General features: G+C 37.8%; 1 protein-coding gene across 1 annotated transcript; it reads right to left on the bottom strand.

Annotated features, from left to right (window-relative positions):
* Positions 1–8,877: 8,877 nt before the first annotated feature.
* On the bottom strand, positions 8,878–9,845 carry LOC131317477 (uncharacterized). Its single transcript, XM_058347025.1, has 3 exons — positions 9,786–9,845; positions 9,440–9,538; positions 8,878–9,363 (listed from the first exon to the last, which is right to left on the bottom strand). Exons 1-3 carry the CDS (start codon positions 9,843–9,845, stop codon positions 8,878–8,880), a joined length of 645 nt encoding a protein of 214 aa, XP_058203008.1.
* Positions 9,846–11,923: the final 2,078 nt, after the last annotated feature.

Raw genomic sequence — 11,923 nt, 5'->3', positions numbered from 1 at the left:
TTTTCTTAAGCAAATGACACAATATCTCATATTTTTCAATCTCCAAATCCCACAATGAACTACCAATAAATAAAAGTGTGGAAGCTTTTTGACAATAGAAAAGAAATAAAAATGCAGACGCCTTAAAGGTCCAAACAGAAGGTCCCGACAATGCCAGATAGTCCACTATAATGCTCCATGAACTAACCTAAAAAATATTGTGGAATAAATCCGTCTGTTGACAAGCTCAGTGAGTTGTTAAGCATGCTAAGGGTGATAATACAAAGTGGCATACTTTTGAACGAACGATAATGAGGGTTCCAAGAAGTGGTTTCAAATTAATAATAGATATAGATAGTTCAACGAATACTAACAACAAACCAAATACTAAACAAAATGATCAACAGCTCAACAAAGAGTATCCACCAGTTGAATAACAGATTAATGAATAATATGGACAATCATCGAATCACCAAAATAATTATACCAAACAATGAGTCCAATAATATCCAAAAGATGAACAACAATAAACGGGAGTCTAAACCAAAGTGGGAACCATATCTTCCAATTACCAAGTACCAAATGCCAAATATTTTCTTAAGGCTTAGCCCGTTGGATTCAACATCGTACTTAGAGTCACCATAGGATGGCGCCTGGGACTTTTCCCTAAGTCGACCTGGAGTGGGGTCATAGGGTATCTTACAAGTCTTTTCCCTATCCGTTGAGCACTAGAGTCACGGGGTATTTCACAAGTCTTTTCCTTAGTGGCCAAAGTCACCACGTATTTCACGGGTCTTTCCCTTGGACTTTCACAAATTAATATAAACATAATCCATGGTCCCAAACACATAAGAACAACAGCGAACCAGAGTCACCTGCACCAAGAATATTCTTTGTGTCGTTGCAGAGTCACGATAATATTATAGAGCAACAAGAAAAATATGGGGCAATCCAACGATTGAAAATATCATCAATAAACCTTGTATGCCAAAGGGTACGTCAATCGTCAATAAATATGAGAGCGACGGATAAGAACATCACTTATCGAATTAAAATGAGTAAAAGAATTGTCAATAACAGATAGGCTCAAGGGAAATCCAAAAGAAGGGATCACATGCTTAACCACTCACCTCGATTTCCAAACGAATGCAACCAAATATGAAGCGTGATACTAATCGGCTAATCAGAATCACAAATAAAAGAAACATATAAAACTATAAGTATCCGTAACTATTAGTCTAACACTACTGTTATGATTACTATACAGTTAATCAGCACTTAATTACACCACCATTTCCTGAATACATGCACACCTACGACACCCAACAAAATCCACTGTCAATGCCATTATCCAATAGGCAACAGCCCACTCACAAACCACTTTTCTCTCATCTCGGCACATGCACACACCAATCTCACCATTGCAACCCCTCGATTCTCTCTCCTTCGCCTACTCACTACACCAAACAAAATCCCACTGTTTCCAAATCAAAGCCCCTATTCTATGTGCTTATATAACCATAAACTATATACCCAGCAAGGAAGAAAAAGAGACGATGAAAACAATAAGCTTACCTGACGATTCACCGATCCGAAAACTACCGATGAACTCTCAACTGCGGCTTCTCTTTCACGCTCTCCTCCCCAACGTATGGAATAAAATAACCCTACTTCTCAAACGTTTCCTCACCCTAATAAACTTCCCACGTTCAAACTTAAAACTTATCTCGTCTAATTACACAATCGACCCAATATTCTTCTTCTTCTTCTTCTTTTATTAGCACTTAGATCAAATGAATCTCAACCCTTCTTTGAACTAGTATTTGTGTGGTCCCCACACCATTGTGTTTTATTAGGTAGATATAGACATATATAAACATTACATCACTCACCACCTCTCTTACACCTTTTATCTCTTTCCCATCAAATCAATTTAGTGTGAGAGAAATATTGAGGCAGAGAGAGAGAGAGAGAGAGAGAGAGAGAAGGGGACAAATACTCACACCACCTTTCATCATTTCTCTATTTTCTATCCTACAATGAAGAGACCATGAGTAGGTAGCTTACATGGACAAGTCAAGACATGAGAGAGAGAGAGAGAGAGAGAGAGAGAGAGAGAGAGGAGGAGGAGGAGGAGGAGGAAGAGGAGGAGGAGGAGTAGTAGAATCGGTAAGAGAGGGAGAGGGAGGGATTTGGTTTCTGACACCCTATATCATCTCTACACCACCACATGGAGAGAAAGGGATTTTATCCCAAACACCATCATCACCCATGAGTTCCTTATTTCATGGGAGTCTTGTCAACTCAATGGAAGAAGGGATTTAGTAGAATATACATGTAGTGTGTGTGTGTATATATATATATATATATATATATATTAGAGAGAGTGCTACAGGAGAGAGAAATGGGAGTTAATCTCCTTGACATTGCCTACACCCACACACCACAGTACACTAGGGACATTATCCCCTAAATCACGGAAGAGGGAGAAATGAGTTGTACTCTTGGATTTTCATCATCACCACCTACATTATCTCCAAACCTAGCCATAATTTCCTATGTTTCTATGCAAGAGAGAGAACCAAGAGTAGAAAGAGACAAGAGGAAGTCCTCTGCCTATAAATACTCCCAATTCCAACCCACCAAACCACCCTATTTCTTTCCTCTTTTGGAAACTCTAGAGTGAGAGAGAGAGAGAATCTGTCCGAGAGAGGGAGGGAAGAAGAGAAGAAGGATTATCTTGCCACCTCCACTATCTTTTAGCCACCTCATCACCAACTTAAACCCTCTCCAAATTTCTCTTATTTATTTTACGATTATTCCATCAATCCGAAGCCGAACGAAGTCACGTTGCCCACATTCCGACCCGACGTTTTTGTAGCCGTACCCAACGCCAAGAAGCAAGGTAGAAACCTCCTACCTACTCACCTAAATATAGTAGTGCTACGTGTTTGTTGATTAAAAAAAAAATATTGATCTAGATAATTTTATAATTACCCATATAATTACTTTGTTGGAAAAATTAAAATTTAGAATGTTAACGTCGTTATAATTTTTGTTGTATTATGGAAACTACGTTTCCATTATAATTGCTTGTAAGAAAAGAAGCATAGTTCCTAGAACCTAAAAAAGAAAATGGGTTTTGTTTGCATGAAGGAAAAGTCCTCATTGCCAAGTGTACTGGGATCCCGAGTCCCTGCAATGAGGAGAAGTCACTGCAAGCAGCAGCGCCCCTGAACAACGCCGTTTTGGGGCGAAACTGGAGTACTACTCATGTGGTCACGTGATCCCCCTCTGACCAAACTCTCTCTCTTTCTCTCTTCTGCGTTTACCGCTCTGACCAAACACACACACACACACACTCTCTCTCTCTCTCCTCTGTCTGGTTTTTTTTGGTAACTGTCTTTCCTCTGTCTTCCTAAATTCATTTTCTTCTTCAAGTGTCTTCCTCCACCTACAAGAAATACGTGAGCTGCAACAATAATCAAAGAGGGACCAGAGCAATTTGAGTAAACCTTTGATAAATTATCAGAAGAAGATGATTACGGTACAACAAAATAATATGATAAGAATTTGATCTCTATCTTTTTGGGGATCCCATGTTAAATGTAACCAAATTAGAGATTTGTTTTCTTTACTGGTGTTGGACTTGATATTTGATTGGGTTTATATGGGTTCTTGTGATTTAGTCTAGCTTAGTACTTAATTGATTGGTCCAGGAAAAAAATATCTGGATTCGATTAAGCAAAAAAAGACCACCTGTTTTCTAACTTAGGTTTCTAAACTTTTGAACCTAAAATTGATCTACGAATTCAAATCTCCATAAACATAGGGTTGGCTCTCTCTCTCTCTCTCTCTCTCTCTCTCTCTCTCTCCCTCAGTCTTTTTGGGTAAGTAAAGAAGACATACGGTGCACTTGGTTATCTCTTCTTTTAGAAATGCTTGATTATTAATTAGTTCCTTCTCAAACAAAATTCTTTTCCCGTATAAGATTTGGTCTAAAAAGTTTTGCTTGATGACCATAAGAGATGGGGTATTACAGGAACAAATTTTTTAGCACTTGGAGAAGAAAACGCAGAAGAGGGGGAGAGAGAGAGAGAGAGAGAGAGAGAGAGAGAGAGAGAGAGAGAGAGAGAGAGAGAGAGAGTTTGGTTAGAGGGGGATCACGTGACCACATGAGTAGTACTCCAGTTTCGCCCCAAAACGGCGTCGTTTTGAGGCGCTGCTGCTTGCAGTGACTTCTCCTCACTACAGGGACTCGGGATCCGTACACGACTTAAAGTTCAGTCTTGGAATTGAATCCAACTGCTATTGCATAACACCATACTAAGGGATCAGTTATAAAGTGTGTCCACCCATAACTCAAAAGAAAATATTGTTTCTACATTACGTGTTCTAATTGTCTAAAACTTTATCAATGAAATAGAATCACAAATGCTTTTCAAATGTCTGAATAGAGACCAATCTCTGGATTGGATGAGAGGGGTGCCTTGAAAATCCTCCCCTCTTGTAACCTGGCTCCCGAACCTAAGATATTTTGGTGACGACGAACCGAAAACAAGCCTTTTTCAAATCAAATACAGAGTAACGTTTTCAAGTTTGGTTCTTTGGGTGGCGGACCTTCAAACCCAAGTGGCGACTTTGAATTGAGCGTTTTGCACGCTAAAAGGAGCGCACCCATTTGTCTCGCGATTTTTGGGGCGTGTGCCCACACTGCCATATCACCACCACGTCACATTCAACTGCTCCAAACTAATAACTCGCATCAAACACTGTTTCCACCACCATTGTCATGCTTGACCAACAACAACACCATTACCGCCACCTTCATCACCAACAACCTGCAATATCACCATCGCCACTAGACCTGCCATATCACCATCACGTCATGACATTCAACTGCTCCAAACTCACAACTCGCATCAAACACTATTACATTCTTTAAAAAAAGCCCAATATCTGGTGGGAAACACGACCTCAACCCGTTTTATGTCCCAAAGACCCATACCCAAATTAGAAGTTAATTCCTGAAGATCTAAAGCAAAATCAGAAGATAATTTTTGAATTGATCAAATAATTTGAAAGTTGAGTTTCGAATCGTGGTTGGCAAATAAAATCCGAATTACAAGGCTTTATTCAAAAGTTCACTTCCAAAATTTATTATTTTGTTCGAGACTGTATATCCAACCACGTCTAGAAATAAATTTGAAAATGGTCCAACATACATTTCTTTTCCTTGGAATTCGGCAATCCTTTGATTTAGTTCACAATCCTCCTCCCCTTAAAAACAGGTACAGGGCCAAGGAACCCCGAATTTGGGGCTGATTGTAGGATTGGAGGATTTTAAAAACTTGGTGATCGGAGCTAATCGTAGATGATTTTGAGGTACTTGACCATTTTGTAGGTAGATGGTGGCCTTTGCATTTTGAAGGCTCTCAATATGGGGAAGAGGAAGAAAATGGAGGAGGAAGAAGACACCAATTGTATTGTGGTGGTTGTATGTAGTAATTTTATGGGTATTTTTTGTTAATCAAGATGAGGGCATTTTTGTTCAAAAATTTTCAAGTTTTAAAAGGATTGTATTTAGCAAATAAGTGGCTGCAAATAGCAGTGACCTAAACTAATACATCCGCGGTATAGGTTTGACATTAGTATGGTGCACGCGCTGGCATTTCAACTTTTTAACTGTAAACGTCATTTCAATGTCAGGAAATGCAGAACTGCTTTACATGTTGCACAAGAATGACATTTTTAACCCTCATTATTGTTCCCACCAGTCTCCACTAGGAAAAGTTTTCTCCTATAAAAGATGTCACAAGCTGCTTTTTCAATTTTCCCCTTTTTTTTGGCCACGGCTATTCGCAGCCCGCTTCTTGCTACTCGCAGTCAATTGCTACTTGCAACATATCACCTTATAAGAATTTGCTACCTACAACCAACAAAATATTCCTGATCTTCCCATTTTACCCTCTATACCTGCAACCCACAAAATATACAACCCCACAACCCTTGTATACCTACAAACCCTCCCTCTCCCCTCGTTTTTTCTACCCCAAGCCTTCTCTTTCTACCTCAGGCCTTCTCTCCGCTGCCCGCCGCCAGCCACCAGTTTGCCATTACCGCCACACCCACCACATGAAACCCATCCCCTTTCACCAGTCACCACTTCCAGCACCAAACCCACCCCGTCTATCTCTCTCTCTGTCTTCTCCCATTTCTTCTTCTCCCCAGTCACCACCACAACACCACACCACAACAGCAGCACATGTTTGAGGCGAAGGAGATGTGAGAGAAGAGCACAACACGCCGACATCACCAACGATTTCGAAGTTCAAACATCGGTAAAATTTTTGCTGTTGTTATTACGTGCCTACGCGGTTTTGCCTCATTCGAATTTTACTGTTTGATTTTTTTCTTCAGAAACCACGAGCGTACTGCTATTTCGTGTATCTATTTCATGTATTTCAAATATAATCGAACATTAGAGTCCGATTGTTTGACACAATTTTGAATATTAAAGTCTAATTGTTTGCCCCCTATTCGGATTTTAAGATCTGAAATTTATTGCCTTATTCGGATTTTAGTATCCAATTGGCCGATTGGCCCCTATGTATTACAGCAGCAGTTGAATTTGTTAGCATAGCTCATTCGGAATGTAATATCTGAATTTTTTTGCCTCATTTAGATTTTAATATCTGAAATATTTGACTCCATTCAGACATTAAATTTTACCCGAGTCGTGTATGTATTTTACCCCAATTCTATAATGGGTCTCTGTAAGTTTTCTACTCTAGACGTTTTCATCATATAATATGAACCGATTAGACAATGACACAAACCATTGACATTGTCCATGAATAATTGACCAAGTTTTCGGATATTAAAATCTAATTATTTCCCCCTATTCAAATGTTAATATCTTAAATTTATTGCCCCATTCAGATTTTAATATGTAGCTGAATTTGTAAGGTCATTCGGAATTTAATATCTGAAATGTTTTGCCTCATTTGGATTTTAATATCCAAAGTATTTTATCCCATTCAGACATTAGAGTCCCATTTGTCCCCTCTATTTCAACCTTTAGAATCCGATTGTGAGTGAGAACCTATAAACATTCATAACATTACCCCACTCGGAGTTCTTCTTCATTGAAAAAGAATAAAAAAACCCTAGTTTGGCTTGAAGAACTTGAAGTAATCTCTTGGAGTTTGACATGTAATCTAAAAATTTCTCTTCTTATGGTAAGAAATCTTCCTTAAACTATGAGTATTGATAAATATGTGCATATAGAATCAACCTACATGGAAGAGATTTAAGAACTAGGGTTCTATAGTGCTTACATGATGATTTTATACCTAATTCATTTTAAATTCTCAAATATTGTTAATTGGTATGGATAATATGATTTTGATCATGGAAACCCAAGATTGATGCATGTTAGTTGGTATATAAATGGATTATGAGCTTGAACTTGTAGAATTTTGAAGTTGCTTACTACTATTGATATTGAGAAATTTTGAAAAATCTGGACAGCATCCAAAGCTACGTTTTTATCAAATTTGTTATACTTAGACAAGTTTATTGGTTATGAGTCCTTTTGAGTCTTAGAGATTGTTAAGTTAGTGTTGTTTTGGTGATGGAATCATCGAAAAATATGAAGTACACGATTTTTAATGAATATTCGATCACAGATTCCTTTGTTGAAAAATTGTATTTCCTGCACAGAATTATCGAGAGTGCGGAAGAGCGCAATGCAGCGGCTTTGGCCATTTTGGACAGTGTTTTGGGCGGGACTAGGGCTACGACTTCAACTTGCCAGTATGATCTACGACAAGCACTTGTTGAAGTGCAGAGGACTTTGAGGGGATCGGAGGCTGTTGAAGCGAGCATAGCAGGCCCTAGTTCGGATCGTTGCTCGAGTCGTTACACTACGTGCTGGCGCCGTGACTATACTTGAGACTTGTCTTTTCCATGACTTGTTTTTGATGGACTTTATGACCTTGTATTTATTTTGGACACTTTATGGTCATGGTTTATGGACTAATTTCCGTGGTGGAATGACTTTTGTTTTATTGCGGATAACTATTAGCATATTTGTGATAATTGGATACCGTGAAAACATGAATGCTAAGTAGGGCACCAAAACGTAAATTTTATGGTTTGAATCATTCTTGATACTTTCCTAGCCACAAATAATTCGCTAGACAATACTTGTATGTGAAAATTTAGATTTAAATGAGGAGTGTCGTACGAACGGACAATGCTCTAGACAAACATAGAACACTACCAAAAAAAATGGTTTGCCTAAATTTCATATTTTACAATAAAATTCTACGGACTCAAATTTTACATAAAAGTCCTTCGAGCCAACCAAGTCTAGTTCGATTATGTCCGTCGTTGCCACATCGTTCCCCACTATGTTTTTAAACTCTTTGATCTTGTCACAATATTGTGTATCCCATCCATTCGCGAATGAGTAGTGATGTATATACCAATTCCTTGCAATAGGCGGGATGGGGGAATTTGGTCGCAAATGAACCGTTACAAAGTGATCGCTGTAAACGTGTCCGAGCGCAATCAAACGTCGACTCTCAGGGGGAAGGGGCGGATATCGGGAAAGAACACGTTTTACGAGGAATAAATTTTTTACAAATATATATTTTCATATTGGCACATTATACGAGGAAGAATTACATCCCATTTTAACCAATAATAAATAAGTGCGTTGATTTTCAAACTCCCCTTTTAATATCCACTCTTTTTTGTCCATTACAGTCCATTCATTCGGAAAAAATTAATTTCGGAAATAAATATTCGAAATCTATAACAAGATTTGGACTTTAATTTCTAATTTATGTACTAGTACTTAGATTTTAATTTTCCAGGTTTCTCTATCACTCAGTACTTTTGTCGTCCATTGTATACGGTTTTGATAGACGTTACGTTCTCAAGATCTTGAACCTTCAAATGGGTTAGGATTTCTCTGGGTTTCACCAAAGCAACTGACAAATCAACCACCGTGCTAGTCTGCTCTGCTGACAACCTCCCGGCATACGAATGACCCTCCGAGTACACCACTGGAGGATGGTTGTGAGTGCCATTGTGGATATAGATAGTCCAACCATCATTCTTTACAGCTTTCAATTCAAATGGATATTCACATTTTTTGGTGCCCATGGACTGCACTCTCTTCTTCACAGCTACCTCCTTCCCATCAACCTTCTTCACAAATGGCCTATACTTACCGCTCATTTCACATGAAAACATCATCCAAGGTGTGCGATTCTTAATACATTTCTCAAAACCCTTAATCATAAAGATAAACCCGTGTTGTTTACTAGTGCATCTTATCCAATTTACCAATGCTTCATCGGATGGAAAAACCTACACACACATGAAAAAAATTATAGCCCGTAATATAAGATTGCACATGATAAATGCTCTATCAAAAAACACTCACCGTCTCCATTGTAAAATACTTCGTATAATCGTATGGAGGACGAGTGGAAGTAGGTATAGTTGATGACCCTACATATCTACCAAGTGTTGAAGTGTCACCCTGTAACACCCAAAGGCAAACCAGGTAAGTGCTGGATTCTCTACAGTTTCATTCAGATATTAATATCTAAAAATTGGCACCAAATTCCGATATAAGAGTCCAACAATGTTGACAATATTCGGATATTAATATCCGAATAGTTGTACATAATTCAGACATTAAAGTCCGAAAAATTAGTAAAGTTTTGGCACTGTGTGTCCATTTGTGTCGGGCCAGAACTGAAATTGAAAATGGAGGGCGGGCTTACCTCTTTCTGCGGTTTTTGCTCCATCACTACAACAGCTGTGACTTGTTTCTCAACTTCCATTGTGTCTATTATGTGATCTTCTGACTACAAATCGTGGTGTATTGATGGGTCAACTATTTCTTATTTATCAATGGAGGGAGAGGAAGCAATTAAGGTTTCCATTGACAATTTAAGAGGAAGAGGAGGGGAGGAGGATAGGCAGACTTGGTTGCTAGTGGGTGATGGCAGCTGGGTAGGGATGAAAATGGAGGAGTTTGAATGGGAGGAGGGAGGAGACGTGGTCTGGGGAGGGAGGAAAATCAGGAGTATGTGGTTTTATGTAATGGGGTAAAATGGTCAAATAGCATGAGGTCTTAGGGGTATCATGGTCAAATTGCACAAGGGCATTTTTGTCCGTAATTGATAAAAGTTTTAATCGGCTGCGAGTAGCAAAAATTACGCTGCAAATAGCGGCGCCCTTTTTTTTTTGGTTTAATCTAAAATCTTCCCTTGTTTTTTACTGTACTTGATAATCATTTGTCCGGGTCATTTTACGTGCAAGTTGACTAATTCTAGAAGATCATAAATTCACCGTGCACTAGTGGGGACCCCACTTAAAATTGGAACAAATGAGTCGTATGTACTAACCTCAATGGGGTTAATAACACCTGAAAAGTTTTGAACATTGAGTTTTAGAAGGAAAGAAATTTCTAACTCTTAGGCCTTAACTACCAGATTCGCTCCTTGCCATTGAAATATTTCCTTGTTCCTATTTTTTATCCGCAGAATAATATTCAAAACATGATTTTTAGAGGTTAGTTTGATCATAATTTTGAACTTTTTGCACTTCTTTCGTTGAGATAGACTACTAATAAATCACAAAAAATTGACACAAAACTAACAAATGCAACAAAAAAATTGAATAAGAATTTTTTTTAAAAAATACCAAATAATTTTTTTAAAAAAGAATAGGGCCTTATGTAAAGAGATTAATAGATTTTTATAGGAAAAATTTCTTTTATATCCCTTCGACTTTGACCAAAAAATCATTTTGGTCATTCACCTTTCAATTTCGGCATAAAAATACTTCGACTTTTCAATTTTTTTCAATGTCATCCTTTAGAAGGAATCCGTTTTCTTTGAGTCCTGCTATAGGGACTGACGGCCGCCCCTAGCCGTCTCCGACCACTGGACGGCAGATCCGAGCCGTCCAAAAATTCTATAAAAAAAAGGGGCCTACGCGGAAATTAATGGCATCCAATGTGTATAGGGTGCTTGATCCAAACACCCTATTTTTCGTATGTATATGTATATATCCCTAAAGGATGACATTGAAAAAAATTGAAAAGTCGAAGTATTTTTATGCTGAAATTGAAAGGTGAAGGATCAAAATAAATTTTTTGTCAAAGTCGAAGGGATATAAAAGAAATTTTCTTATTTTTATATTATATTTTATCGAGAACAGGGCCTCTTCTTGAGATGAATAAATAATTCAAAAACTTAAGTAAAACAAACAAGTGACAAAAATGTATATTGTGTTGTGTGAGACCCACTTTGGGCTCGCCCACAAATGATCGAAGCTGCTCAAATTTTTTAAAACAATATTTTAAGGATCCTTGTAAAAAATTAGATTAGAGGAATATGAATAAGGGCTTCATCGATTTTTCATTCAATTTTGTAACAGAAAATTAAACAAAGAATTGATCAAGTCTTTATCGATATCCAATTGAGCCAATTTTAACAGGAATCCCACAAAATGCAGCTCCGATAATTTGTGTGGACCCCGAAATAGGTCTCGTGCATGATGCAGTGTACTTTTGAGGTGGAGTTCTAGTTTTATTGCTCTGTGTATATGTAAGGTGGAGTTCTACTAAGCTAAAAAGACTTTTTGAAAGTTGTCTTTATTCAAATTTTTTTTTTGTGTTTATTAATTTTTTGTCAAATTTTTATGGATTAATGATTCGTCTCGACAAGAAGAATCATAAAAGTAAAAAGTTTTTACTTTTACTTTTACCAAAATATTTGAAGAATCAGAACAGTAAAAGGAGTGGTTTTAGAGACTTGTAGGAGAGTTTAAGCAAGAAAAAAGGGTAAATTTGGGGAAAAAAATAGCAAGACAGACAATGAGTATTTTACAAAACAAAAATGATGCTCACACA

Source organism: Rhododendron vialii, chromosome 2a, assembly GCF_030253575.1.
Source record: "Rhododendron vialii isolate Sample 1 chromosome 2a, ASM3025357v1".
In the NCBI taxonomy this organism is placed as follows: domain Eukaryota; kingdom Viridiplantae; phylum Streptophyta; class Magnoliopsida; order Ericales; family Ericaceae; genus Rhododendron; species Rhododendron vialii.
This window is presented reverse-complemented; position numbering and strand designations above follow the sequence as displayed.